The sequence below is a fragment of the Lutjanus erythropterus genome, chromosome 5 (genome assembly GCF_056507025.1).
Source record: "Lutjanus erythropterus isolate fLutEry1 chromosome 5, fLutEry1.hap2, whole genome shotgun sequence".
In the NCBI taxonomy this organism is placed as follows: domain Eukaryota; kingdom Metazoa; phylum Chordata; class Actinopteri; order Lutjaniformes; family Lutjanidae; genus Lutjanus; species Lutjanus erythropterus.
Window position 1 is genome coordinate 30,511,567 of NC_139321.1, and position 27,439 is coordinate 30,539,005.

The 27,439-nt window shown below is 38.4% G+C and overlaps 1 protein-coding gene across 2 annotated transcripts in view; it reads left to right on the forward strand.

The window, feature by feature from the left end:
- Positions 1 to 27,439, forward strand: part of LOC146327129 (ecto-NOX disulfide-thiol exchanger 2-like) — a 274,197-nt gene that overhangs the window by 222,453 nt on the left and 24,305 nt on the right. For both annotated transcript variants that reach the window (XM_084719578.1, XM_084719579.1), the window contains exons 8-11: positions 3,580 to 3,686; positions 9,608 to 9,728; positions 17,093 to 17,280; positions 27,055 to 27,192. In XM_084719578.1, coding sequence (XP_084575704.1) covers positions 3,580 to 3,686; positions 9,608 to 9,728; positions 17,093 to 17,280; positions 27,055 to 27,192 — 554 coding nt within the window. The remainder of the gene's footprint in view (positions 1 to 3,579; positions 3,687 to 9,607; positions 9,729 to 17,092; positions 17,281 to 27,054; positions 27,193 to 27,439) is intronic.

Here is a 27,439-nt window from a genome sequence, read left to right on the forward strand (position 1 = left end):
CGTTTTTTGAGCTAGCCAAAAAATCGTTCGGTTATAATTAGCGCATTTTTTGGTCTGCAACAATTCTTTTGATAACTTTTCGTCAGACACGTCTAGACATCGTATGTGCAAAGTTTGGCGCAGATGGCGCTTAAACTGTAGGAGGAGTTCGAAAAAGTAGGTTTTACACATGTGGCGACTTAGCGACGGCAATTTGCGGCAAAAGTGGGCGTGGCCTACGTCAGAAAATCCAGCGCTTTTCAGGGAACACGGCAATGTGAGATTTTTCAACGTGTCATTTAAAATGTGGAAGTTATAGGCAAAAATGCATTATAGCGCCACCTAGTTGGGTTTGTAGCGCCCCCTATTGGCCGATCCGCACCAAATTTGGCACCGAGTCTGTGGATGACCTCTGGAACGAGCGTGTTAAGTTTGAAGTCAAAAGACTTTAGTTTGACTGAAATATGACACAACATGCGTTTTTTGAGCTAGCCAAAAAATCGTTCGGTTATAATTAGCGAATTTTTTGTCGTTCAACGATTCCTTTGATAACTTTAGATCAGACACATCTAGACATCGTATCTGCAAAGTTTGGCGCAGATGGCGCTTAAACTGCAGGAGGAGTTCTAAAAAGTAGGTTTCGGACATGCAGCGACTTAGCGACGGGAATTTTCGGCGAAAGTGGGCGGCGCCTACGTCAGAAAATCCAGCGCTATTTAGGGAACACGGCAATATAAGATTTTTTAACGTGTCATTTAAAATGTGGAAGTTATAGGCAAAAATGCGTTATAGCGCCACCTAGTGGAGCACAAACGCGATTTTCGGTAGGCGGGATCCGAGTCCTATTCTACATGTACCCATAAAATTTCAAAACCGTAAGTATTATACTTTGGCAGAAATTATTATTTTTTGTTTATCTTGTAATAAGCCCCGCCCACATTGACCTGTCAAGACCCCCTTGAAGATATGGCCTCAGGACCGGGCCTACATCGTACGGACCAAATTTCGTAGAAATCGGTGCAGCCGTTCTAGAGATATAAACTTCCCATATCTCTAGCGCCCCCTAGGAGCCAACATTCGCCAAATTTAGCTCATAGGCTCCCAGTCTCATGCCAACCAAGGATCTCTGATTTGGTGTCGATAGGATTTAATTTGACCGAGATATGCAACATTTTCCATTTTTACGGCTAGCTACGGAAATTTGTTCGTTAATAATTCGCGGAATTTTCAACCCAATAAAATTCTTTTGATAACTTTTTGTCAGGACGAGCAGAAGAGTATACAGGCCAATTTTCGTGCAGATCGAACAAAATCCCTAGGAGGAGTTCGAAAAAGCAGGTTTGCCAGTTTTCGCGATTTTGCGAAAAAAATATTTAGGCGGAAGTGGGCGTGGCCAATTACAAAGTGACTCAGCTCCATTCAAGGAATTTGGGGATATAAGGTTTTTGAATGTGCGACATACGGTGTGGGAGTTATAGGCCAAAAAGCGTTGTCCTTCATTATAGCGCCCCCTGCAGGCGGACATGTGCAGTTTTTTGCGTCTGAGGTCCCTGCAGGGGTCTGGGCCAACCCTCAAATTTTCATCGTCCAAACTTGCACGGTTTAGGCTGCAGCATGAGTTTTATCAACGGAAGAATAAAAATAGAAAAGATGATGAATAATAATAATAAAAACCAGAACAAAAACAATAGGGTTCCCAGCACCGCTGGTACTGGGAAACGCGTATGCTTGCATCCGCGTTCCCCAGTCCCCGCGGGCTTGGCCCCCTAACAATGACAAACTCAGAAACTCAGAATCATTACAGCTCTTAATATCAAACACAGACTTAATTATAACTTACTAAAACAACAAGCTGCCCGCTGCTTATTCCAGTAAAATCTTTTTCAATTTTGCTGCATTTTTGCTGCTGTCTGGCTAAGTTTTGACCAGACTGAAGCCCCAGCTCTAATAGTCACAGTTCGCCACTGTGACCCATAAACAGACATTTACTCATTTGGTGAACATTCAGCATTGATTTGAACTCTAGTTAACGTGAAACAAGAATACAAAAACAGTTTTTTCTGGCCCAGAATAGAATTTTAAAATGTGGACACTGCAGTTAGCTGTAACTGATAATTAAAATGGTTTTCTAGTTTCGTATACCATGATATCAGGATATTTTCTGAGACTTGATCTGAGTATCTTGCATCTTCTGTCTCCTGTTTCCAGTCACTCCTCTGTAATCCATATTAGGATGAACCAGATTTGACAAAAGTGCATTTGAACAAATGATAGTTGGTGAGGGCTGTTTGTTGCCTTATTGCATGACAAGCAATACCTACCACATTCACTCATATCACATCTACATTATTGTTACAGACTGAGGTGACTGAGACTTCACATGCACAGCATCCAACTGCATTATAATTTCACTTCTGCCTGGAAAACATTTTTAACATTATGTCCTGTATCTCAAATGACTTTTTTCTATAAGCTATAATTGCTTTGTGTCACACAGAGAATGTTACTTCTTTGGTTAAAAGTTTATTCCTTTGCCTTTGGGAAAACAATATATTGTTTTTTTGTTTTTGTTTTTGTTTTTTTTGTTCATCTGTCTTTGAGTCAACCGACCATCTGCTAGTGTCAGAAACTCTGAAAACCTTAATGCAATATACGCTGGGAAATTAACATCCTTGTATGCTACAAAACAGCTTCTCCTCACACTGTAACTGCAACTTTAGACTGAAGCCAATTATAAAATACAATTTGATGCCAGTAGATGTTTGCTGTTCATGTTTTCATTGATGATTTCATCGATTTAAAGTTCTCCATATTTAGAAATTAACATGACAATGATTTGACAGTGCTAAACTTGCAATACAAAAACAATAATTACCAGAGCATTCTTTTCCAATAATACAAGTTCATCTTCAATTTCAAAAGTACAGCAGCAGTTTTAGCTTTTATCATTTTTTCTAAGCAATTAGGGATCTCTCGTGGGCCCTACTATTAGAACCAATTTCATTAGAAAACAACCATTTTTGTGTCTGTGTCTCCAATAATTGCATCATTTTAAGATAACAAGAGCTGTGTGAAAATCTCTTGGGCAGAATATTAATTATTAGTGTGTGCAGGCTAAAAGGTGAAAAGAATTTCAAATCATTATGTCACTCGACGATATGGAGCACAGAACCACAAAAAAGTGAAAGACGTTTGATGCTCCTCTGCTTGCATGTATACCCCACTCCTCTATAAATTGTATAACACCATTGAACCAAAGAATCCCACACAGTTTCTTCACGGTTTAGTGTTTTTGATCCTATGCACCGTTCAACACAACTTTTTCATATGTGAGAACTTTGCTGTAGTAATATCACCAAAACTGACAATATATTTGAAATATGAGATAGAAGAGTTCATGACATGTGATCTTTTTATCATAGTGTGAAGTAAGTGTAAAAAATGTATAAATATATCTGTAAATTATTTAAAAACAAGTATTAGTATTTTACACATGTCTGAAACACATACATACTGTTGACACATATGTTTTTTTCCCCGACTGACCTCATTGATTTGCTCCTGTTTCTTCCCTCTTTCTTTCTCTCTCCCTCTCCACAGTTGAACAGATTGTGTCTGTTTTTCACGCTGCTTCCAAACAAAAGGCATGGGACCATTTCTCCAAAGCTCAACGGAAGAACCTGGACGTATGGCACAAGCAGATTGAGGTTGGTATTTTAACTTTCCTGAGAGATTACTTTATTTCTTTATCACAATATGTAAGTATGTATGTAACTGTGTGAAGTTTTAGTAAGGATGTATTTGGCAGTGATTTAAAGATTTTGTAAAAGCAAAGTAGAGGAAAAATAAACAGAAAGAGAGGAAATTCAATCTACTGGTAGCTCTGTTCCTGATGGTAAATTCATGTGATCAGTTAAAATTGCATAGTTTAGAGTGTCAAACTTTCACAAAAATAGCTAAATAAAAAAACAAACAAACAAACTATAATTTCATGTATGAAGATCTACTTTTAAAGCCACAAGGAACTTTACTAGTTTGTTGATTTTGGAGGCCCCTGTGGAGAAAAGTTTGCACTGTAGTATGTACAAAATGCATCATCAAAAATAGAAATATTCTCCTCTTTCTTTTTAACTGGTTAACATACAAGTCATTATAAACACATTGCAGGAAGAATCCAAAATGTTTATTAATAACACATGTATGATAAGATGTCATAGTCCAGATAACATATCAGGATACAGATCAGTGATCGCATGTTAATACCAGAAGTGAATAGTTTTTAAACGTCATGAGCGTCTGAATCAGGGTTTGGTGTCTTAAAACAACTTTAAAAGTAAGTTGGCCAAATAGGAAAATCACTGGGGGCTTGTCGGCCACACAGAATACTTTGTCAATTAATGGATACAAATAACTCTGAAAGTATAATGTTAATAGATATATTCCTCCGAGACTTCAGGAAGACTGGCAGAAAACTAGCCCTGATTTGACCTGAAGTACTGCTTCATGCTTCATTATTTCATTACAGCAATACATTCATTGCACAAAAAGCACTTTACGTATCTTTAGCTTGCAAAGAGACATTTTTAAGCTTGTTGTTAGCTTAGATAACATGAGATTCTTTGTGGCACGCTGGCCCTGAGTACTGACTGAGCCAATGGCAGGTGCAGAGCAGGTGTACCTAAAAAGGCATAACCACCACCATATTGGTTCAGATGATACGGTCTATGGTTCAGATGTGTCAAAGGAGCTCTGAGATATGTAACTTAGTTTTATTTATCTCATCACACATATTGTATACCAGCCTGATTTGCAGACAGCCCCTTGCAGGCTATAGAAAAATCAAACCACTAGTTGAATAGGCCTGTCTGAGGGCTCCAACCAGCAGGTAACTCATCAGTTGTTTAGATGCTTCTCTGCTGCTCTAAACTGTCTCATCATTCAAATGACTGTTGTCATACATGGACAGACAGAAGAGAATTGCTGCATTTTCACGTTTTGTTTGGCCAGGAAATTGAGGTCATCCATGTTCTTTTTTTCAGAAACTGACAGGGCTTTGTTTTTTTCATTATTATTTACTGTCAGGCAAATGCCACATTAATTATGGTGAAGATTTGTGTTTAATGGAGTCTGTGGTGTGTTTAATAGAGAGTGTGACATTAATTGGAGATCAGATTGGTGGTGAAGTTTTGATCTGCTGAGAGAGAGTCTCTTAATGCCTTAATGCAGAAAGAGTTGAGTTAGTAATAAGTGTAATCATCAACCCGATATTTTACACACACACACACACACATACACGCGCGCACGCACACACTCACAGTTCCCTGCACTCACACAAACACTGCGTATAATGTGGTGTATCCACACACAGAAAACACACATCATTGCAAATCGAGCTTTGTCAATGCATGTTGCCGAAACATTGTCTCTGTTGAATGTCAATGAGGCTCCATTCTTTGTGAATATTCATGTACAGTATCAAAAGAGAATAGCGTTCATTCTGCTCCATCCCCTGCAGAACTATGAAAATGCTAATAGCTTTCCAGAAATAGATCTATGACATTAACGAGCATTCAAAACCGCTGCTGGGAGCTGTCCACATTACAGTGTTGATACATTAATCACACTTTACACTTTAACCCACGAATATTGATTTGCTGTTAGGCGGAGCATCGTGCTTCTACACATTGTTGCTAACTCCCCTGTGTGATGACAGTAGCCTTTGCATCAGGGGTTGTAGCGCGCGGGGTGAGTGTACATTCCCATCCCAATGTTTGTTACCGCTGCTGCTGAAAAGCCTCTTGTGTTTAACGTAAGTGTAAATCAGCTCTCGAATTATTCTTGGTGCCTCAGTCAGGCTGGGTGTTGTTTCCATCACTGTATCTGTAATAAGACAAACTGCCTCACCATCTGCACACCAGACAGACTGCAGCAGAAGTATCTATCTATCTATAACTATTGAAACATCATGGGTGATTTATTTGTTTTCTTAGTTGTCTAAGCGAAGCAAATCTAAATTTAATAAGTCACTTTAACTCATTTTCTCTTTTTGTCTTCTGTTTCTCTATTTCTCTTTCTATTTTTTATCCTTTCATGCATGATGTTTTCTTTGAATTAAAATGTTCCGGAGACTGTTTTTATTCTCCATGTCTATTTGTGCTTTGTTACATTTAAAGAAGAGATGTAAATTAAGTTTTTGAACACAATATATTCAAGCATTAGTGAGGCGCTTGTATGATGCTTGGCGACACTTTCCAAAGATGAAGAAACATGCAAACAGGAGTATGAATTCTAACTGGAGCCGGAGGAGTATTGAGAATCAGAGTTTGCAGTTTAAATCAGAGTCAGTGTTTAAAGTTCAGCTTTAATACGATCAGCCTACCTGTTCAACAAGTGAATGGCTGCTGGTACGAATGAGTCCGTCATCAGAGATTAAGAAAACATGCTAAGCTGAATTGCTTCTTTACCCCCTTTAACCCTGACCAGCACTTTTTTGACATCTGGAAGGTACAAAGAAACAATTGGTCTCATGTGGAACATTTTCATATTCTTGTCTTAGTTTTTGCTTACTTTTTTCATACAGTTTTCTACAGTTTTTTTTTTTTTCATACAATCTATGCTTCCTGCCCCATACATCAGGAAGTGTTCACTTATGAGAAAAGCATGAAAGAATAAAAAGACAAACTTTTTGAGTTAGTCAAAATGTTTTCAAACTAATTAAATAAACAGCAATTTGTGGAAAAACCTGAATTCGGACAACAGCAGACCATTTGCACATGACTTCTACGACAGGACTGGGCCACTCATAGATTGTGTTCGTACCTAAAAGAAAATTCAGAATACGAGAAACAGTGTAGTGAAGGATCAAACTTAAAAATAGCCAGCTCAAGGCTCAGTTCACAGAGATTAAAATGAAGAAAAACACGTTCATAAGTCACATTTTTTAATTTTGAAGTTCACAGTCCACAAAATGAACTATAGTTCACTGTCATTTCTTCTGGGGTTTTTTCTTTATTTGTTTGTTTATTTGTTTTATTAGAAGCAGAACTTCCTCCTACCTGAGACACTGGAGTCTGCATAATGACGTTATATGAAATGGTGTACAATATTCATATTTTTTTTACATTGAACTCAATTTGAATAATTAAGATCTTAGAATATTAGCCTTGTCCTGCAAAAATAAACAGAGACTTTTGTTCTGAATGAAGACAATCCCTGACATCTAAAAGAATTAGAACCACATAGCAAAAAAAAACACTGAAGTAACATTATTAGATATTGTAGCAATAATGTGAACTTTGAGGTGGGCTTTCAGAGGGTTAATATAACTTGTTTTTTTCAGTGTAGTAGTCTCTGAGTTGTGAAAGAATTTTTTCTTTTTTTTTAATGTTACAAGTTGCCCCCAGTCTCCCTTATCTTGAAGTATGCAGTTAGAATCTCAAAATAATGAGGAATTTTCTGAAAATAATGACGTAGTATGAAAATATATTTTTTTTAAAGTTTAATCAGTATATTGAAATACTAAATAATTAGTTTGAAATTCCAAGACATTGTTTCGACAATATGATCTTCTTTTTTCCATCATATTGGCAGAAATGGGCTTCCACAGTTTGGAGATGAGTGCAGATCTGTCTGTGTGTTTCTCTTTGTTAACAGACTCCAGCCTGTAGTGTAGTTTATACGCTTCACTGACACATCACAGAACTGTTGAGAAAAATGAAGCTTCGTGACCAAAGAAAGTTTTTATTTCACATCGATACTTCTGTCAATATTCGCACACACTTTCTCTCTCTGCTGTGATCACACTGAACTTTTTAATCAGCTGACGATGTGAGCGCTGTTATCGCTCTCAGGAGTGACCGGCGCTCACATTCACGTTCATTAACTGCAAACTGATCCATTCAGCTCGCCGTTCACCGAAAATGTGAGCACGTTCAATGAATGCCACTCTTTCACTGCGTTCGTGCACAACACTGGCGAGAAAATTGGTGCAACAAGAATGTGACAAGTCTTAACCACTTCAGAACAAATCTGTTTGTCTGAGTGGTTCTTGCATGACTTTCTTCAAGTTCTTGCAAGTCCTCCTGCTAAGAGAAAAACAGCCACAGACAGGAATATTATTTTCCAACCAACACCACAGAGAATCATCAGACTTTGTATTATAGTAGTGCACAGGGTTCTGCTGCAGTGGAAATCATCTGCACAGGCAAAATGTCACGCTCCTTCTTCTTCTCAGTAAGGTGGAACTTGTTATGTCTCTTAAGGGACACCAGTTTTTCCTCCTTTGACATGGCCCAGGAAATTGAAGTGGACAAATTGAAAAGTAGATGGCCGAGGAAAACAAATGTCGAGATGTAACCACCATTGCAGTCATTGCATGCTGTGCTTTTTGTGTTGTTATTCTTCCCTTGAGCAAGCTTGGTTAGAATATGTCTGAATTGTAATGTTTTTGTGAGTCACACATATAACAAACAGATATTAGAATGGTGGTTTTCTGCAATGTTTTATTCATGGATACTTTGAAACAGTCAAGGATGGCAATTGAGGGGGTTCTCATTGTTAACAGCAAGACGTTAGATTCATGGAGGATTACCGTGCTCTTTGATCTTTAGTTCTTTAACATGCTCAATAGCCTGTTTTAATCCTGCTGTCTTTTATCTGTTATATACTTTCACACTGCATTAACCAGAGTAGAAAGCCCTCGTGCCCTCCAGTGTGATAATACAACAGATGCATACTCATTCTGTGTGTGTGTTTATATTTATGTGTGTGCGTGCGTGTGCATGTGCGTGTGTGTGTGTGTGTGTGTGTGCTTACCAAGCAATAATACTAAAGCAGGAGGTCAGCAGGACAATATGATCTCTCAGCAGGTCAAACTGTATCAGGCGAACAGCGTCCACACAGAAGGTCAAAGTGTTTTCACATTATTTGAAATGATTTTATCAAGATCAACCAAACAAACACTGCAGGCGTTCATCTTTTTCATTCCTTGGTTGCTCAAGTGAGAGATCGGCGGTGACACGATCCCCTCTTGCCACCCTCTACCTCTGAAGTGTGTTTGCATTCACGCCACCGTCCAGATGTGTCTGTATATTTAAAGACTACATGTCTGCATGTCTGGCCCAGTTAACCTTGTGCTGACACCGTGAAGACACCAAACAGATGGCTGTCTGTGTGAGTGTGTGCATGTGTGTTTGTGTATATGTGTGAGGACTTTTCAAAGTTTTTAATTGGTTTGCACATTGTTGTGGTATGACATTGTTTTATGAGCAGTAGATAAGGTATATAAATTAAGTTTCATTCCTTATGCTTGCTTGTTTATTCATATATTATTGTGTGTTTCATTGTGTAGCTCTACAATGAGCAATCAATTGAATCAACAGTTATCAATTATGGATTATTTAATGACTCCCCAGCTATTATGATAATCAATTATTGTCAAAATCCTCTTATTTCAGACCCTTAAATGTGAATGTTTTCTAGTTTATTTACTCCTCTATGACAGTGAATGGACCAATAGACCAAACACTTAGTCGAATAAAAATCTTATTAATTCCAGTAGTAGTATTAGTAGTAGTATTAGTAGAACACAATGCAGATATTTACCTGTTTGTGTTTTTGTGTTTTGCAGAAGATCAGAAATATGCACAATGAGCAGCTGATGGGCATCAGAGGAGAAGAAGAGATGGAGATGTCTGATGATGACATGGAGAACTCGTCTGCTACAAACAGCAAAGACTCTGTGGACTCAGGTAACATATGTGGGCTGACACTAAGCAGTGTCCAGGTGCTGAATGAGACTGTCATATACTATCCTACCAGGCGATACTGCACATGTCACTGGTGTTTTGGCTAAAAGTTCAGTATAATCTGTACAGCAAAAAAGACTCCAGTTAACTTTATACTTTGATACACAGAGTGATAGCAAAAATAACTTTAAGTGTAATATTTTTACACAATGCGAACTTCTAATAGTGTGGTGGTGGACACTGAGCATTTGCCTGTTTCACACTGCCTGGGTGTACCTGTGCATGATGGCTACCTTGCTGAACTGCTGCGGCTCACTGCAGCTGTGTTGCCCACATAGGCAGCGTTACTAGTGGGGCACTGTCAGCCCAGTTTTTCTAAACCAAACTTGCAGAGGAGAAAAGAGATGCAACCAGAGTGCAGTGTGATTTTTTTTCTCCCCCATTAAGAGAGGGAGAGAGAGAAAGGGAGAGATGAATAGAGGAAAAGAAAATGAGAAAGTGAATCAGGAAAATACGGCTCTTCACCTGTCTGTGACATATTCTACAGATCTTGACACTGAAACTGCAGTGAAAGACATCATGTTGGTGGTATAATGTTGATATGACTATCAACAGATCATTTCCACTGTCTACTTTTGCTGAGAACTGTGTGCGTCATGTGGAAGAAATTAGGAAAACGTCAAATCTCTAGATGAAGTGTCACTACAGCCTTGCATGCCACACTGCTGACACAGGCTTTGTTGCTGCACTAACCAGTTAATATGTGCATCGAAATGAAAAGCAAGAGGTTCTGCAATGCATACACACTACTCACACAGGCATCAAGATGAGCTGTGACCAGAGCTCTCACAACTCCGTCCACCATGTATCATTAGTTGTCAGTGGCCATCAACACCACACAATACGCGTGAAAGAAGAAACAGAGAGAATATTCAAAGCATAATAAGAATCACTGTATTGTAATTTGTAATGCTGTAAACATGGAGATTATTTTTCTGGTTCAATGGTAAAACAAAATCTTACACTACTGAATGAATGTGGTGACCGATACACTTAGTTTCAGCTGCATTTCAAGCTTTATAGTTGGATAAATCTAAAAACAAGTGTTGTTGAAGTCACAAATTATGTTGTGGCCTCAGAGGGTGGAGGTAAATGTTTGACCAACACCATCATTTGATTCTCCTCTCTGGAGCACAGTACTGGTCTCTGCAACCTTCCAATGTGTTGAAATGTGTGAAAATCAGAAAGTACATTAGTGGTAGAGAAAGAGTACTGTATCAAATCGGCTGCACAAAAAATACATTACAACTGTTTGTCACAGAGGAGCCCCTGGAAAGCACAAAAAAATCATTGAATCTTAAATCACACAGAGACGGAGCTGGGGCCTGCATTACCTCTGAGAAGAACCTGTAATCTGATATTAGAAACAGGCGACACCATACAAGATAAATAAGCTGTGCAGAACAGGAAATAGAGCTAATCTTTTGAAATCTTTTTTTCTAAAGAAAAGTCGTGCCCTTTAGGCTTCATATTGGGAGATGCTTTGTTATTATTACTGCAGTGAATCTCTACACTGATAAATCTGATATGCCACTAAAAAAAAGTGGAAAATTAAATGGGGAATAACACAAGAGTTGCCGAGGGTTGATCTAATAAAAGTATGTCATATTATGGGCATACTTTAATATATTATGTAGCTGGGTTTACAATACACGATGTGCACACAGACATGTAAGCACAAGGCTGAAAAAAAATCTCAGCCCTCTAATAATTAGTAGAGAATAATCATGCATATGTGCATGTATGCATACAGGCAATTAGTGTTGACATTGTTCCTCACTGGGGAAATTCAGGGTAAATACAGGGGGAATTGGACAGTCTCTGGGTCTCTTGGGCAGCAAGGTAATAAGACTTGATAGTCAATACTGTCCTCACCACTTCCCTGCCTTACTGAATACTGCTGGGAGAAAACAAACACACACCTGCACACAAGCTATGGTCTCCAGATCCATCTTTATATTTCCATAAATCTGTAATTTAATCATGTTTTCACACATAGCTTGAGATAGGAAAAAAGACATTTCTAAGTGTATTTCTCAACACATATTGAAAATATGACACAATGCAAGATATTTGTTACCATCCACTCTGCACTCAACAAAAATGTGAACACAACACGTATGTCTTCACTCCCATTTTTTCAAATTTAAGTTATTGGAAAACATCTATGACTTCTCCTGTGCACACAAATGGTTTATTGAAATTTTAACCACACATTTATTAAAATCTGTATTAGTGAGCACTTTTCCTTTTGTCAAGATAATCCATCTACCTGACATGTGAGGTATATCAAGATGCTGATTAAACAGTTCATGATTATTGCACAGGCGTGAACTGGACCGGTCATTTTAGAGGGCATGTACGTGATGTCACAGTACATGGAGTCACTGTGGCTAAATCAACTGAGTGGTGAAATCAGAGCAATCTTTTTACAAACTAAAAGCTAAAGGAAAGAGAAGCAAATGGATTGCTGCAAATCACAGAAACAGCTGGAATCCAGGCACTGAAATGAGAACATGCGTCAGGTTTTGTGCCAGGTATGTTGGATTTGGGGATAGATTCATGCCTCATGTTAAATACTGCTTGACGAATGTTAATTATGAATTTAATATTTAGCATCTTTCATTTATATTCCATGCAACACTGCTGCATGTGAACATGTCTCTCCCATAATGTTATAAAATCAAAACATCTGTGCAGACCTGTCCACACGCAACCAGAATTTCCTTAGTGGTCCTCGTCCCTTAATTTTGTCAAGGAATCCCGCCCTGAAGTAACGTTGCAACTAAACGTCCAGGCTTTTGCAGGGCTTCTTTTCTTGGTGTATTTCTCCAGCATTGAAATCAGGTAACATGCAAGAGCCACTGTCAAGTCCAGCTGCCTTTAATTTAAACAGATAATCAATTGTTTTAGTCTCTGTTATTGCTTCTACTAAAAACAGCAATGTTGCAGGATGTTTTGCCACTCAGTCCAACCTGGAGAGTGTCCCGGTGGGAAAGTGACATCAGTGCATACCCTCTATAGAAGGCCACTCCAAAATGTGAAGTTTTATCAAACAACACGATGCCACGGATGTCGCAATTTTGAGGGAGCGTGCAGTTGGCTCACAGACTGCAGGAATGTCCACCAGAGCTGTTGCACATAAACTGAATGTTCATTTCATCACTGTAAGCTGTCTCCACCATTGTTTCCAAGAATTGGGCAGTACGTCCAACTGGCCTCACAACCACAGACCACATGTAAGCACACCAGCCCGGGACCTCCAAATCTTGCTTCTTCCCCTGCAAAATCGTCTGAGACCAGCCACTCTGACAGCTGATGCAACACTTGGTTGGCACAATCAAAGAATTACTGCACAGACTGACAGAAACAGTCTCAAGGAAGCTCGTCTGAGTGCTTCTGCTTGGAGAAGTGTTCACTAAAATTGTGGTCAAAATTACAGAGAAATAAACCTTTTGTGTTCATAGATCTATTACTTCAACTCATGAAAAATAGGGGCATATAAAATGTGTTATATCTGATTTGACTGACAATCATTGCAACAACAGGCTCACATTGAAAATAAGTTGATCAATAACAGGAAATGTGAATAATATTCTTCTATCCCTCTCTACACCGTCTGAGGGAATCAACTATGGATCTGTAGTATATTTTACCATTTAGTTTATAGCAGTGTTTGACAGAATGAGCCTTCTTCACACAACTTTCCTCAAATTCTTCTTTTGTTCAAATGGAAATTGCCCTCAAAACAAAACAACCTGGGGTTCATGAAATATGCATGCATCTGTGAAGTATGAATACAAACTGTGCATCTTTGCTGATTTTGATTCACACTCTCTCAAACCCACAAGTGGTCTGATTTAAGAGTTGTGTGAAAGCAGAAAGTGAAACAGGAGATGGCAAAGAGACACAAGAGGAACACCCTCAGCATCTACTTATGCTGATACTGATCCTGCAAAAAAAAAATCTATGTAAGAGAGCTCCCAAGTCTTCATTTAATTCAGCATCAAGAATGTACTCACATCTGGTTTTAATGTCTATAAATGTGTGATTTATTGTATCTTGATGTGCTCAGTTTTGTTTTTGTTCTAATTTCTTATTTCTCTCTGTTTTCAGTTTGTCTTTGTATACTGTCTGACCCAATCAAATAAACCATAACCTCAGAAGAACAAAAACATGTTGGCTTAAAGTTAAGTAAAGAATTTCAGAACAAAACTTATATTAAGTGGAGTTTGTGTGCTGCAGGTGCAACAGGTGGACATCAGGGCACTGGCAAGCAAGCTACCTGATATGGATGAATAGATTAAGAAAATGATGGTAAAGACTGTGTGGGCTACAGGCAGTGATTCAGGATTGATTCAAGCAGCAGATGGTAAGCTCAGACTTTAGCTGATGTAATAATGTTGACTTTAACGGTAGTTCTTGACAAAAGCTTTAAGGCGCCAGTATACTCCATCAGAACTGTGTCGGACAGGCGAGCAGCTTCAGAAACCTGCTCCCCCAACTCGCCTTTCTGACATCAGATTAGATGTGTGAAACTGATAAAGGAGCTGGGGTGTGAACTTCTCTCTCACACTCTTTTTTTTTTTTTTATTGTTCATACGTACAACCAAGTGCAACACTATAAATATCTTCAAGTGGAGAACAACTAAAATGTGTGCCGTTATCCCCATGTTCCACTATATCATGTCTCCCTACTCTCTATGATGATTCACCCCAGCCTGACTGAGGCGGTTTGGATCAGCTTCTGCCCCTGTTTGTTTTGTTGTGTATGTCTGTGTTATTCTTTTTATATTTTAATGTGTTATTTTTTTATATTTTTGTATGTTACTTTTCTATATTTATATTTTGCTACATTGGCACTTTCGAGATGGGAAAAATGGCGTTTCGTTCCTGTATACTCTGTATGTGCAAATGACTAATGAACAATTTGAACTTGAACTTAACACTTAAGGGTGAATTCACTAAAGCATCGCACAGCTTTTGCTGACGCTAAACCTGTACAAATAAGACAGAAGGAAACGGTGTAATTCTCAAAGCACAAGCAAAGACTGAAATGCACCCCTAAAAGTTCTGCCAAGTAAATAGCATGTCAGTGCTCTGGTGCTATTTGCACGCATTTAAATGAGGTATTATGCATATGTTTGACATAAAAGCCCCTTTCTATGCAAATGAGCCTCACTGCAAAAAAATCACAAACACCAACATTAATTCCCACATCCAAAGTTGAAAATGAATAGACTTACTGGAAATTTGTTGCACCCAGTAAAGTAAAACTTGAATATGATATAAAACATTCAGGGCTTCAGGATTTGTAAACATCACACACATGAACTTCAATCAGATTTCCAAGTTAGCAAGAAGCATTATATTATATTTCATTATAGCTAATACAGCCATTATAGCAATTTTGGGAAAATAATTACCTCTAACATGCAGCTCTTAGCAAACAAGTTCAATATCATCTGCCAATCCTTTAGGCGACATTTTAATCCCAAAAGTTCATAGGAAACAGCATTGCTGGGTTTCATATAGTCCATATAGGAGTTTCCAGTAGACTACTGATGGTAAGTGAAGTACTGTTAAGGAGTCACTCCAGTAACTCCAGTGATCCTTGCAGCAGCAGTTGTAGCTAGGTGACGCAATAGTGCATCACAATGTGCACATGTGGTACAGACAGCACAATACCTGAGACTCTCCGTGAGGGAAAGAAACTGGAAAACAATGTGGCCAAGATTGTCATCAACAACTACTGCTGCGACAAATGGAGATGAGGGTTACGCGCTGTAACAGTCCAGAAAACAGCAGAGAGAAAAGGAGGTGAAGGAGGTCGCAGTTTAAACACCCCAAATAACAATCACTGTGACAAAACACTCAACTGAGAGTGAGTCAGGCGTGCCACAGGTAGAAACAACTGAAAGAGCAAAGGACTAGAATTTTTCTTGCAACTGCATTTCTAATATTTTTTGACTCAAACATAGCTTAACAGTGTCATGAGATAACCCTCTTCAGTAATTTATAAGAACAAATATTACTGGGACCACTACAGAAAACTGCACATGAACATTTAGCCTAAATGCAAGGGCAAATTCCACTCAGCTATAAAACTTAATGACTGTGGTTGCACTGTAATATCATTAATGTAATATGTTTTGTGAAACGGACCTTGAGACGGGGCAGATAGCATTTGGCCGCAATCCATCCTTTCTTACTTCACCCCTTAGACACAAACTCATGAGGCTCATGATCTTAAATAGATATTAAAAGGCAGCCAGAAGCAGACATGTTTATTAAGCAGCCAGCATAATGTGCTGCTTCTAAAATTATTGAGGATTAATTCTTGTAATTTAGCTCAGACCATTAGATACTTAATCTTAACCATAAAACATTAACCTGCACATTTTGTCAATGACAATAAAGTTGAATTGAATGAAATTGATCAAACAACTCTTTGCCTTTTGTCGAATATTATTTTATAGTTGGCATCATGTTAAAGCCTCTATTTGTGAATGTACAAAAAAAAACTCTGATTTGGGGCATTTATTAATATATTAGCAGCGGATTTCAGATCAAAATCAATAAATCAGCTTTGTTCTGCTGTGGGTTGCACTGAGGTCAGTGTGAATTAAATTTCTTCAGAAAAGTTAATAGGAGAAAAATAAAAGGAAAAAGAGGAATCCTATTGAAGTCAAAAGCCTATTTAGAGATAAAAGGCACTTTTGGCATTTTTCAAAAGGGATTGTATTTCAGTGCCTGCATGGGAACATAATTTCTTAAAGGCTCTCATACTCTGCATTTAGTTCAGAAATGTAAAAGGAGGAGAATAATTCTTTTGTCTAAAAGCCTCTGGGGGATTTCTTCTACACTTTTCCTGTTATGGAGATTAAACAGAATTAATTTTTGTGTCAGTGTCATGAAAATTTTCATGGTATTTTTAATTCTTCTATGAGGTAAGAAAATAAAGACTAATATCACTTATCGTATTAAGTATTAAGTCAGTGGATATGTGTGTGCATTATTATTCAACTTGTCAGACGCTTCAATATGGCACTTATCCATAGATAATTTGTGAAAATAAGTCTCAGATATGAAAGTCACAGTTACAGAATCAAGACTTATGATCTATCTTTCTTTAAAACAAATGAAGTTTCTTGCTCATGCCTTAATTGTGAACCTAAAGGGTTAGATTTTTTCTGAGTGTACAGAACAACAAAGTTTGGCATCCAGACAGACACCAGATAGATTACATTCTTTTCTAGGCAGTCTAATAATGTGTCATTGTGTTTGTGTGCGGTCTGAATCTGTAGGTGTTTCCCAAGCAGAGGCCTTAAAGGAGGAGAATGACTCCCTGCGCTGCCAGCTCGATGCCTACAGGAACGAGGTGGAGCTGCTCAAGCAGGAGCAGGGCAAGAATCAACCAATCAGCAGTGAGGAGGACAACACGCACTCTCAGCAGCTCAGCTTCCTACAGCAGGCCCTGCAAGGCATGCAGAAGGTAACGAGAAGCCTCACACATCAGACTGAGAATACAAATGTCATACAGGACATACAGCTCTGACAAAGACGCGGGTCTGCTATTATCAAATTATACTGGCTTTGAAGAAAAGCAGCTTATTATTGCGGCTTTATTAAATTGGTCAATTGCAGCATTCTAAGGTCTATAATTTCTGTATAACAGACTGTTGCTATGTATAATAGACTTGCTATAAAGGTCAGACTGTTGCTATGGACACAGTTCTGATCATAGGCTCTGGAGGAGAAATAAAATCACTTTTAAGTTAGTGAAATTATTTTTAAATCAATAGTTTGTTTCAAATTATTATTTTTTGTGTGTGTAAGATTCAAGGCCCCTCCGCTTCACCCTGCCAGGGTTTATTTCATAATAATATCCTGCTCACTGTAAATTATCCTTTACATATAATACCATTATATGTATCCTGTTATACAAGTTCAGACCACTAAACAGATGACTTCAGTTGTTTTGACAGATGCAGTAAGTTTAAAATGATAGGTTTGTCATCAGTTAGATGGAGAGTCTGGATTATTTGAAGTGGTGTTGTTTGGTGTTCCACTTGCCCCCAGTTTGGAGAGGCAACAGAAGTACTGGTGTTGGAAGCTGAACAACAGACTGCTGTGAACAGAGTCAACAGCAAATTATACTTTAGCCTCCTGAAACAATCAATATCAATATTTAAGTTTATGATATATTTAGAATATTTTCACAGCTTTCTGTTGCCATCAGACAGCCTTTTCTGAGGAGGAACCACCGTTTTTAAATCAAACATCACTCTCTATAAAGAAACCAGACTTCTTCAGGAAGAACAGTAATTTTACCTTCAGAACACGGGAGTTGCTGGTCTACCGTTGCCTCGATCTGTTAGTTTCATTGCGTTATCTGCAGTGAATCTAAAATATCCCTTTAAAACACCAAAGTCATTCAACAACACAAACAAATTAACTGATGGAGGCAACCGTAGACCAGCAGCTCGCATGTCCATGTAATGACCAGCTTTGTGAAAGGAGTCTGCATGCTTTGGAGAGAGTGATATCTGGCTTACACAATGGAAGTTAAGGTGAAGTTGAAAAGGCTATCTGACAGCAAGGGAAAACAGTGAAAATAGTCTTAAATACAGTGTACAGTGAAAGTCTGTAGGTTTGTTTTAAAACACTTTACACTTTTAAAATAACTGTAGTTAGAAATTTTTGGGCAAGCCTGAAATCATAGTGCAATACTATAAGCCTAAATCTAGTAAACTACAACAACATTAGCAATTGTTGGATTCTGGCTCAGGTGGCTCAAACATGTCTGTCTGTTAAGTCCAGTAAGCAAACTGCTGATTGGAGCATCCACTTTCAGGTCACAGTGGTATTTAACACATGAGACTGTGGATACACCAGAGCATTTCAGACCAGAGTAATCTGCTTATTTTTATACAATTTTGAAACTTAATCTATTTGGCAATTTTTTTTACTCATGCAAATTTGGGTGGGTAGTTAATAACATTTTCCTGTTGCACGTCAAAGACAGAACACATTTATTATTGTTTTGCAGGGACATTAAACTGATACTGATTTTTTTAAATGTAGGCCTTAAACTTAGGAAATACACTGACAATGGATAAGTACCTCATTACTCCATTCCCTTTAATATGAAACCAAACAGAATATCAGTATCTAAAATGTGGCGAGGGGGCAGGTAGGTTTGGTATGGAATTGTGGTGTCATAATGGGAGAATAAGAGTAAACCAGACAATGCCACCAGGGGAGTTTCACCCCAGATAAATACTTTAAGGTACCTTGAATATTGTTTATGAGGTAGATGGTAAGGCACAGAGGTTTGTTACTGATTAACAGGCTGAGACATGTTATCACAATCAAAGCAGAAATTTTATTTAAAATAAGAAAAATAATCAAAGCAAGAAGCAGGGGCTGCAGCTGCTGAAAAGGAAGAAGAAGATTATTAATAAACAAATGTTATTATATAAATAATAAAAGAGGCCTTGATATAAATTCTAAAAAGGGAATGATACAAAAGTTAAAACTCATCCCAACATAAACAAAACTAAAGAAACTGGGAAAGAGAAGTCAAACTTGTACCTGGCCAGCCAACACATTACACTTGCTAAAGCAAAACAACTGAATTGCAATACAGGTAAAATGGTGCATAAAAGGTGCTTTTGACACATATCTGGTGCAGACAAACAATAACAGCCACAGCTGGGACACAGCATGAGGCAGGAAAGACCTACAGGTGCCATTTATTGCCTGGCCCTGATTAGGAGGTTGGCTGAGGGAGGAGTCACACCCAGGCGGCATTCACTCCACACACACGTTCTCCTGCATTACTGGGAATATTCCCACCACAAAAACAAAATCAATACAGTCATAACCTCTATGTTGCAGAAAATATCCACCTAAACAAGCCAGATAGTGTTGTGTTTGAGCCCCTCCCCCCCAAATCAAGCAGAAAATACCATTTGCTTCCCTTGTATCACTTCCTCTATTGAGAATTTTCTTGCTACCAGAACAATAAGAGATCACTCGACAATCGCACTGTCACTTCATCCCAAAACACTTCAAACAAGCTGATTTGCCTTGAAAGCAGGTGAAATTCTGCTTCCTCAGGCATAGTTGGAAATTATTCACTTATCAGGACAATAAGGAGCAAAACAAAAGGTCTGTTTTAGTCACACAGGAGGTGCCTTGACAGGGCATGACAACAAACTTCAGCCATTTTCTGTGTGGTTCCATTCAGCATGAGTTAAAATTTTATTACTGTTAAAGCAGCTGTATGTGATACTGTTAACTGTTAGAGACTGCTGTAAATCATACCAACTTTGGCTGAGAACAATTGACAATAATTTATGTTTCAATCAAAGATAAGATCAGACTGTATCTCACAGCTTTGAAAAATTAAAGATCATCTTAAGGGCTTTGAAGCTGCAACATAACCTGACTGTACAGACGGAGTGAGTCATTTTCAGAGAAATCAGAGTTTATCTAACTTGTTGCATTTGACAGTGTACTTTAAAACTAGTTTAAAAGTAGTTCACATAAAGAATATATGACCTCTTGAAGCTTCCTGTCCAGCAGCAAAGGCTTACACAATATTTTGAACTGAAAATGTTCAAACAGGTAGTTCCAAAGTTTGTCAAACTGGATATCAGAGATCTCAGAGATCAGGGTTGTGGCCACTCTGAGGTCAGGATGTAAGTTACATAAGGCAGTGAAACTGTCTGCGTCTCAGTGTATTTCGAAGGTTCTTTAAGTGAAAAAATTTGTGTGGGTGGACAGACTGTGTAGGGGCTGTAAGGCTGGTCATGTAGGTCTGGAGGCAGTTACTTAGTGATTATATTTCCAGCAGTTCATGATTTAAGATCAATTTTAAACCCACATTGCCCAAAGCATGGGAAGTAGACTCTAAAAAAAGGCTCTACACCAACCTTGTTTGATCTTGGATCATCAAATGAGGACCCAATGTCCAAAACTTTTTTTTTTCTGCAGCTGTAGTATCTCTTTGGAGAGAGCTAAAAGGAATATCAAAAGGCAGCAATCAGAATCAGAATAAGAAATATTTTATTGTAAAGTGGAAGGAGGAATGGGGGAAAGTAGGTGCTGAAGATGCTGCTGCCCCTCCTAAAATCAGGCATTATAAAAACAATCAACTGATTTAAAACAAAAATGTGATGCAGATGATGCAGACTTGCAGCAGAGAGAGAGAGAGAGAGAGAGAGAGAGGAGCAGTGTGCTGATATGGACAGACATCCCAACAGGATATAAAAACTTTATTTGATCATGAAACCTGTGTCACTCTACAATTCTGTAGTTTACTAGTAAAGTATGAACTACAAAATGGAAGTGTTGCTGAATTACAGTAGTACAGTATCTTTACAGTGTGGTGATGCTTCTGTGCATTGGTCATTCAACTATATTGCTTTAGTAAATCATATATTTACCTTCACACACCACCATTGTGTCACCTGTTTCCTCAGGGACGTTTTCAGTTCAGTTCTTTATTGTTGAATTTGAGGAATTGTGGATTCCACCTTTAATACTAAATTATTTGCATCATTTACTCACAGTGATTCTTGTTACACTGATCTGTAATGATCCATTGTTTGGTAGCTGCGGACGTGTGTTTGTGGAGGGACCAGTGTGTGAATCAATTTGTTGCTGTTTGATTGAACAACAGAGTTTGGCATTTAGACAGAAATTACACCCTTTAAATGGCTAAAATGAAAAAAAGCAGTTAGTCTTTGTGTCCTGAGGACCAGCATTGAAAACCACAGCTTTAGGCCATATTTAATAGAATATTACCCTGAGGAGCATTTAGTAATCCAATTGAAAAAAGAAAACACTTCCTCAGGCGGCAATCCACTTTTCTGATCACCTGCTGTGTTGTCAAATAGCCTCAGCCTGCAGTTACTCTTCCCTAAGCGAAGACGTGTCAGAGAAAATATTGTTTTCAAGGCAGAGGAGCTTTCCTCCACTTCTATCTCTTTTGATAAAGTGCATTGTAATCACCTTTATGAAATGTGTCTCCGGCACTTACATGTGAGGATAATTTGAACACTTTCCCCAGTCTAAAATGTAGCTGTTCTCTGACCTTCAGAAGGCGAAAGTGTTGTCAGTAGATACATTTAAGAGAGAACTGATGTTCACCTGAAACCTGAAAGACTTTAATATGGTCTTCATTTCAGCTTGTTCACTTGTACCTCTTTAGTTACGGCCTTTAAATTTAATTTCTCTTTGCTAGAGCCTTTTTCACACAGAACAAAATATACATACTAGGGCTGGGTGATATTTAAAATGTACAAATTTTACCTTAGGGAACAGGGGTATCCTGTTCTGTCCTGGCACAGTGGGCGCACAGTGGGATGCACCTGTCACCTGTGCTCAAGAGCCTCGATCAATTCATCGGTGAGTTAACTCTGAACATACGATAAATCAATCAGAAAGTCAGCTCTGCTAGCTGAGGAGTTGGGGAGAGGAATGGGGAGGGGGGAGTAAGACGGTACGGTCGAGAGGAGCTGCAAACCAAGTCTGGCCACAAAGCTGCTCAAATATCTGCTCTTCATTTTTCTATCTTATAGATCATAATTGTTTAATCCTGTTTTTTCTGGATCCCAATAAACATGCAGACACTATATCTGCTCCAGCTGTCATGTGACTGATCTGTTAAAGACGATCTGACAGCTGTGATCCCGTCCCATGTGCACGTTACAGGTCTATTGAGATTTATTAAGCTTTCTAATTCTAATAATAATAATTCTGTATTCCTTATAAATGAGATTAACTTAAAAGACGCACACAGCTGTTTAACATGAATGAAAGGTGTTTTGTGATTGTGGAGATGTGTGTGAGCGCCCTGACCCAAGTGTGAGACACAAACACCAACACATATTTACCTTAAACATTTAAACTCTGATATCTCTGATAGAAAATATGTTCAAATGACACTTAACTGTGTAAGATAGGGCCATAAATTTATACATAAATAGGAAATAGATAAATAGGCAGGACATGGACCATAGTAATAAAAGCCTCACTGTGAGTTTTTGCTCTAGCTTTTGGGATAATTAAATGGCCAGTGTTTGATAAATAACTTGGACTAAGACCATTTAGAGCTTTATAAACCAATAAAAATATCTTAAAATCAATTCTGAAGCAAACAGAAAACAAGTGCAGACTACTATCAAACTGGTGTAATGTTTGCTCTCTTTCTGGTCCCTGTCAGCACACATGCAGACGAGTTTTGTATAATTGTAACTGAGCAGTGTTTTTCTTGGGAAGACCAGAAAGTAGAGCATTCCAACAGTCAGGTCTGTGTAATAAAGCATGCATTAGTGTCTCTGTGTTTGCTCGGGGGAGGAACTGTCACACTCTGGCGTTTCTAAGATGACAAAATGCAGTTTCAGTTATATTTCTAACATGCGGTTGTCCAGATTAAGCTGTAGAAGGTTTTCTGTCAGAGTTTATATCTAAAATACAGTTAAACAGGGCAACCAAGTGGCGGCATGTAAAGATTAAAAAGCGTTGGACATAAAATTGAACCCTGGGGGACACACAATCCATTTTCTAGCTTTTTGCTGAACAGTCTTCCATGCTTACATGAAATTATCCATCAGTAAAATAAGATTGAATGCAGTTAAAAAATAGTACCACTGAGGCCAACCAGATTGTGAGGTATGTCTAAAAGAACTGGGCGGTCTACTGTATTAAAGGCTGCAGTGAGATCAGAAATACTAATATAGAGGTTTTTAAACCTTGACCAGTGCCATCTCTGTGCATCTGGCCCGAAAGCCAGATTGGTACTTTTCAAAGTTATGGTGTGAGTTCATGAAATCATTTACCTGATTAAAAACAAGCTTCTCTAAAAAAAAAAAAAAATGCTTAAAATGGCTAATTGGATACTGGTCTGTAGTTTTTGAGAAGGTACGGATCTAAATCACTTCTCCTCAGAGGGGTTTAACCATGGCAGTCTTACAAGCAGGGGTGAAAACACTCGACTGAAGAGAATGATTAACAATATTAAGATCATTCTCATCTAAAAGACATAAAAAGCCAAAAAGCAGGTTGCTGGTTTTAATCGGGAAATATTTTTTTAACTAATTTTTCTCTGCTGCACACCATCAACCACACTTTCCTTCATTTAAACAGAGCCAAAAGCTTAACACTAACATTTTAGGATTATATTTACCTATGAAAGGTTGGCTGAGCACATCTGTTGTTTTTCCAATGTTGCACATTTCCACATACAGGTTTACATCAGGGAGCGCACAGTGCAACCATGCTCTTCTGTTTATCACTGTGACAAGGTTCAGTCTCTGAGGGGCAGAAAGCATATGTGGAGATTTGCCTCTGGTGCCTGCCAGTAATTTATTCAGCACCAAGTCTAAATTCTAACAAATTGTGCTCCAGTCCTGCAGTCACTGTTCTGTTGTCAGTGTTTTGAGTCAAGCCTCAAAATTAATTTTCTGCTTTTGGGCTTACATCTAATAACGTGTTAAGTAGTAACCTCTTTCGACAGGGCTTGCAGCATGCTTCAGTTTCTCAGTCCTCAAACTTCTCTGCGATGTCCTGATTTACCCCGTCTACACATTAAGGAAATGTTAATGTAAGACACAAACATACCATTTTCTAAATTGTTTGTTTGCATTATGATGTGACCTCAGCATGTCAGAGTCAGCCAAGTGTTACTGCAATTTATGCAAAAGATTGTGGAAAATATCTTCCCATTAGTTATCAGGCCTCATTTACATCTGACATCTGAAGATGCAGTCTATTTTAATGTTAATATGTAATCTTGAGTGTGACCTCAGTTTACATCAGGAAACATTTGTTGTTGCACGCATTCTGTCTGCATCCTGATAGGAAATTGGATAAGCAGCTGGGCAGGTTGACAACATTAGATGTCATCTTCTGTATTCAGCTGGCTCACAGATACCTGCTGTACAGATTACGTTTACACTGATCTAAGATTAGAGAGTACAATGTATTTCTTTGCCTGATAAGATTTCTACATACAAATCCAGTTAATACCAGGCTTAGTCCAAGTTCAAAATTGATTATATCTGGTCATTTTTGTCTTTTAGGTTTCTCCTTGTTAACGGGCAGCCATCATAGTTATCCTGTTAACATATGATATTAGTATGCACAGTAATATGTTATGTATAAATTGCCAACACAGCCAAAAACTAGCTTTTTGTTCAGATAACTTAGCTGATATTTCTCAAGCTGTTACTGAAATATCCAAGGGTTTCCTGTTACACAGAAATCTAAATTCCAGCACATCTGCCTTAACAGACTGTTCACATTAACTTTTTTAAGACTTTGTAAATTGATCTTCAGCAACAACACCGATGTTTTGATATGCTCTGTGTCAATCACTTTGAAACTGCCTCAGTCTATGAGTTTACAGTGTGCTTAAATAAACTTTCTATGCTTTGCCTCCCCTATTTCAATTCCAGTAATTTCACTATGATTTGTGCACAGCCAGTTCTTCATTTCACCACCATCATAGTTCCAGATATGATTATGAGATTTTTCCACCTGTCTTCTTACCTGTATTGCAAAGAGTACACAGGTAATAAAACATGAATCAGACAAAGCACAGGCCATGAAAATGCATAATGCAGACCCAGTTCTACAAGGGTGCAAAAGCTTGGATCGCAACCTCAGTTTAATATTTTGGATGCTCAGTTGAAATTTAAGTAAGTGCAAGGTGGTTTGTGTTAGGCACACAGACTGCACCTTTGGTTCATGTATGGGCAGCAGCGAAACTCAGCGGCTGTTGTGATAATTAAATACTCTCTCAGGCAGTCACATCACTGGTCTCATTGCTCTAAAACAGATGTGTCAATGAGAGTTAAATGTAGACATGACAGCTCAGCAAACATTACCTCAGGAAATGTCTGGATGGTTCAGAGCTTCATGACATCAACATACATCATCATAAATCTGCCCCCAAAGACAGATGGAGTGTGATTTTCCATCAGATAGTTATAATAAACAGTAGAAATTCAAAAGATAAATAAATAAACACATTGATTTGGTTTACTGATTACATCAGACTGACTCTATTAAAGCAATAATTCAGAAGTGTACTTCACACATAGTCACATAGTTTACAACAACATTTGCACTGCAGTGTGTTTCAAGGATAAAACATGAGCTTATTTTGCTAAAAAGAAAATAAGACAAGAGGCTATGAGCACTGCCTGGTAGTTGTGGTCTATATGGTTATACTGTAGCAGCCGGGTGTCTTTTTCAGGTTAATTAATGAAGATAAACACAATGAACCACTGTGCACAGCAGCACTGCACTCCAACGTGGCACTTCTCAGAGCCTGCACATTTATCAGCATGTCAGCTGCCTCCAGATGCTTCCAGATGCTGCAGGGATTTCATGAATTGAAGGATTCAGTTTATCTTAAAAGGAGAACAAAAACAAATCTGGAACCACCGCAGTAGTATTGTTTAGTTTGTTCATTTTATGTCCTGTTGTGCTCTGGCTGTGATTCCTCTGGGGACCAGAGTTTGAAGGTACAAGTGTCATTCTTACTTGTAAAGCAAACAGTTGGTAGAGATGAATGACACATTGTATTCACTTACTGCTGTTTACAACTTTTTGCAGCTGTGCTCCAGCATGATCTGTTCATCTGGAACCACACTTGGATCTGTAACACCTACACCTATATATATTTTCTGTATATATAATTTCTGTTTCCAGCCAGCACTATGACTACTGATTAATTTCAAATGCACCGTGTAAGTCATTTTGCTCTGGAAGCAGGCATGGCATAATGTAAAAATATTAGGATGTAATTGCATCATTCATTATCTAGATACAATATGCAGAAAACACATTTTTATACTCGGTATGAATGAGGTCTCAGATATGCAGAGGGGCTCATTATGTGCAGGTCTGCCTTACTGACCAGCTGAATCACTCCCTGGCTCCCTGTCTCCACACCAGTGCTCATTTTTCACCTCACTTGACACACACCGCACAGCACCACTGTAACTGATGAATTGTTCAGCATCACATTAAAAGAAGAAGCTCTTGAGGGAGCCGTATTTTGGATTTTACCCAGCAGGAATTTTACCTTTTGATTCATCAGAGTTAAGGTCAAGGCCTGAACTGTTGCTGATGCGACCCTGCATCAGATGAACCTGTTCCCTCCCTCTGTCGAAAACAGCTGGAAAGATGATCAGCGCCTGGTGAAACATGCACATTAACTCTTCTCCTTCTTTTTCTTTATGTTTAGCAACTGCTGAGGATGAGGGACAATTTGAAGACACGAGAGGCAGAGCTTGAGAAGAGTATTGAAGACAAACAACAGCTGAAGAACCAAATCCATAACCTCAAGGCAGGACTGCACAACCTGCAGAGCACACAGACACAGGTCAGAAAAAAAAACACACACACACATGCAAAGTTGCCGAATAATTTTGTGTTCATGTTTGCATTCATGTTTGTGAGTGTGTTTAAAATGTACTGGATCCAAAAATTAAATGTGCCTCATTTGTGGTCTAGTTAGAAAGAAATTACTTCATAATGAGTTTCAGTGCATGACGAATATTGCATATTGGGGAAATTATTCAACACACTGCTGCCTGCATTTCAGTGAAGATTGTGGTGCATTTAAAGAG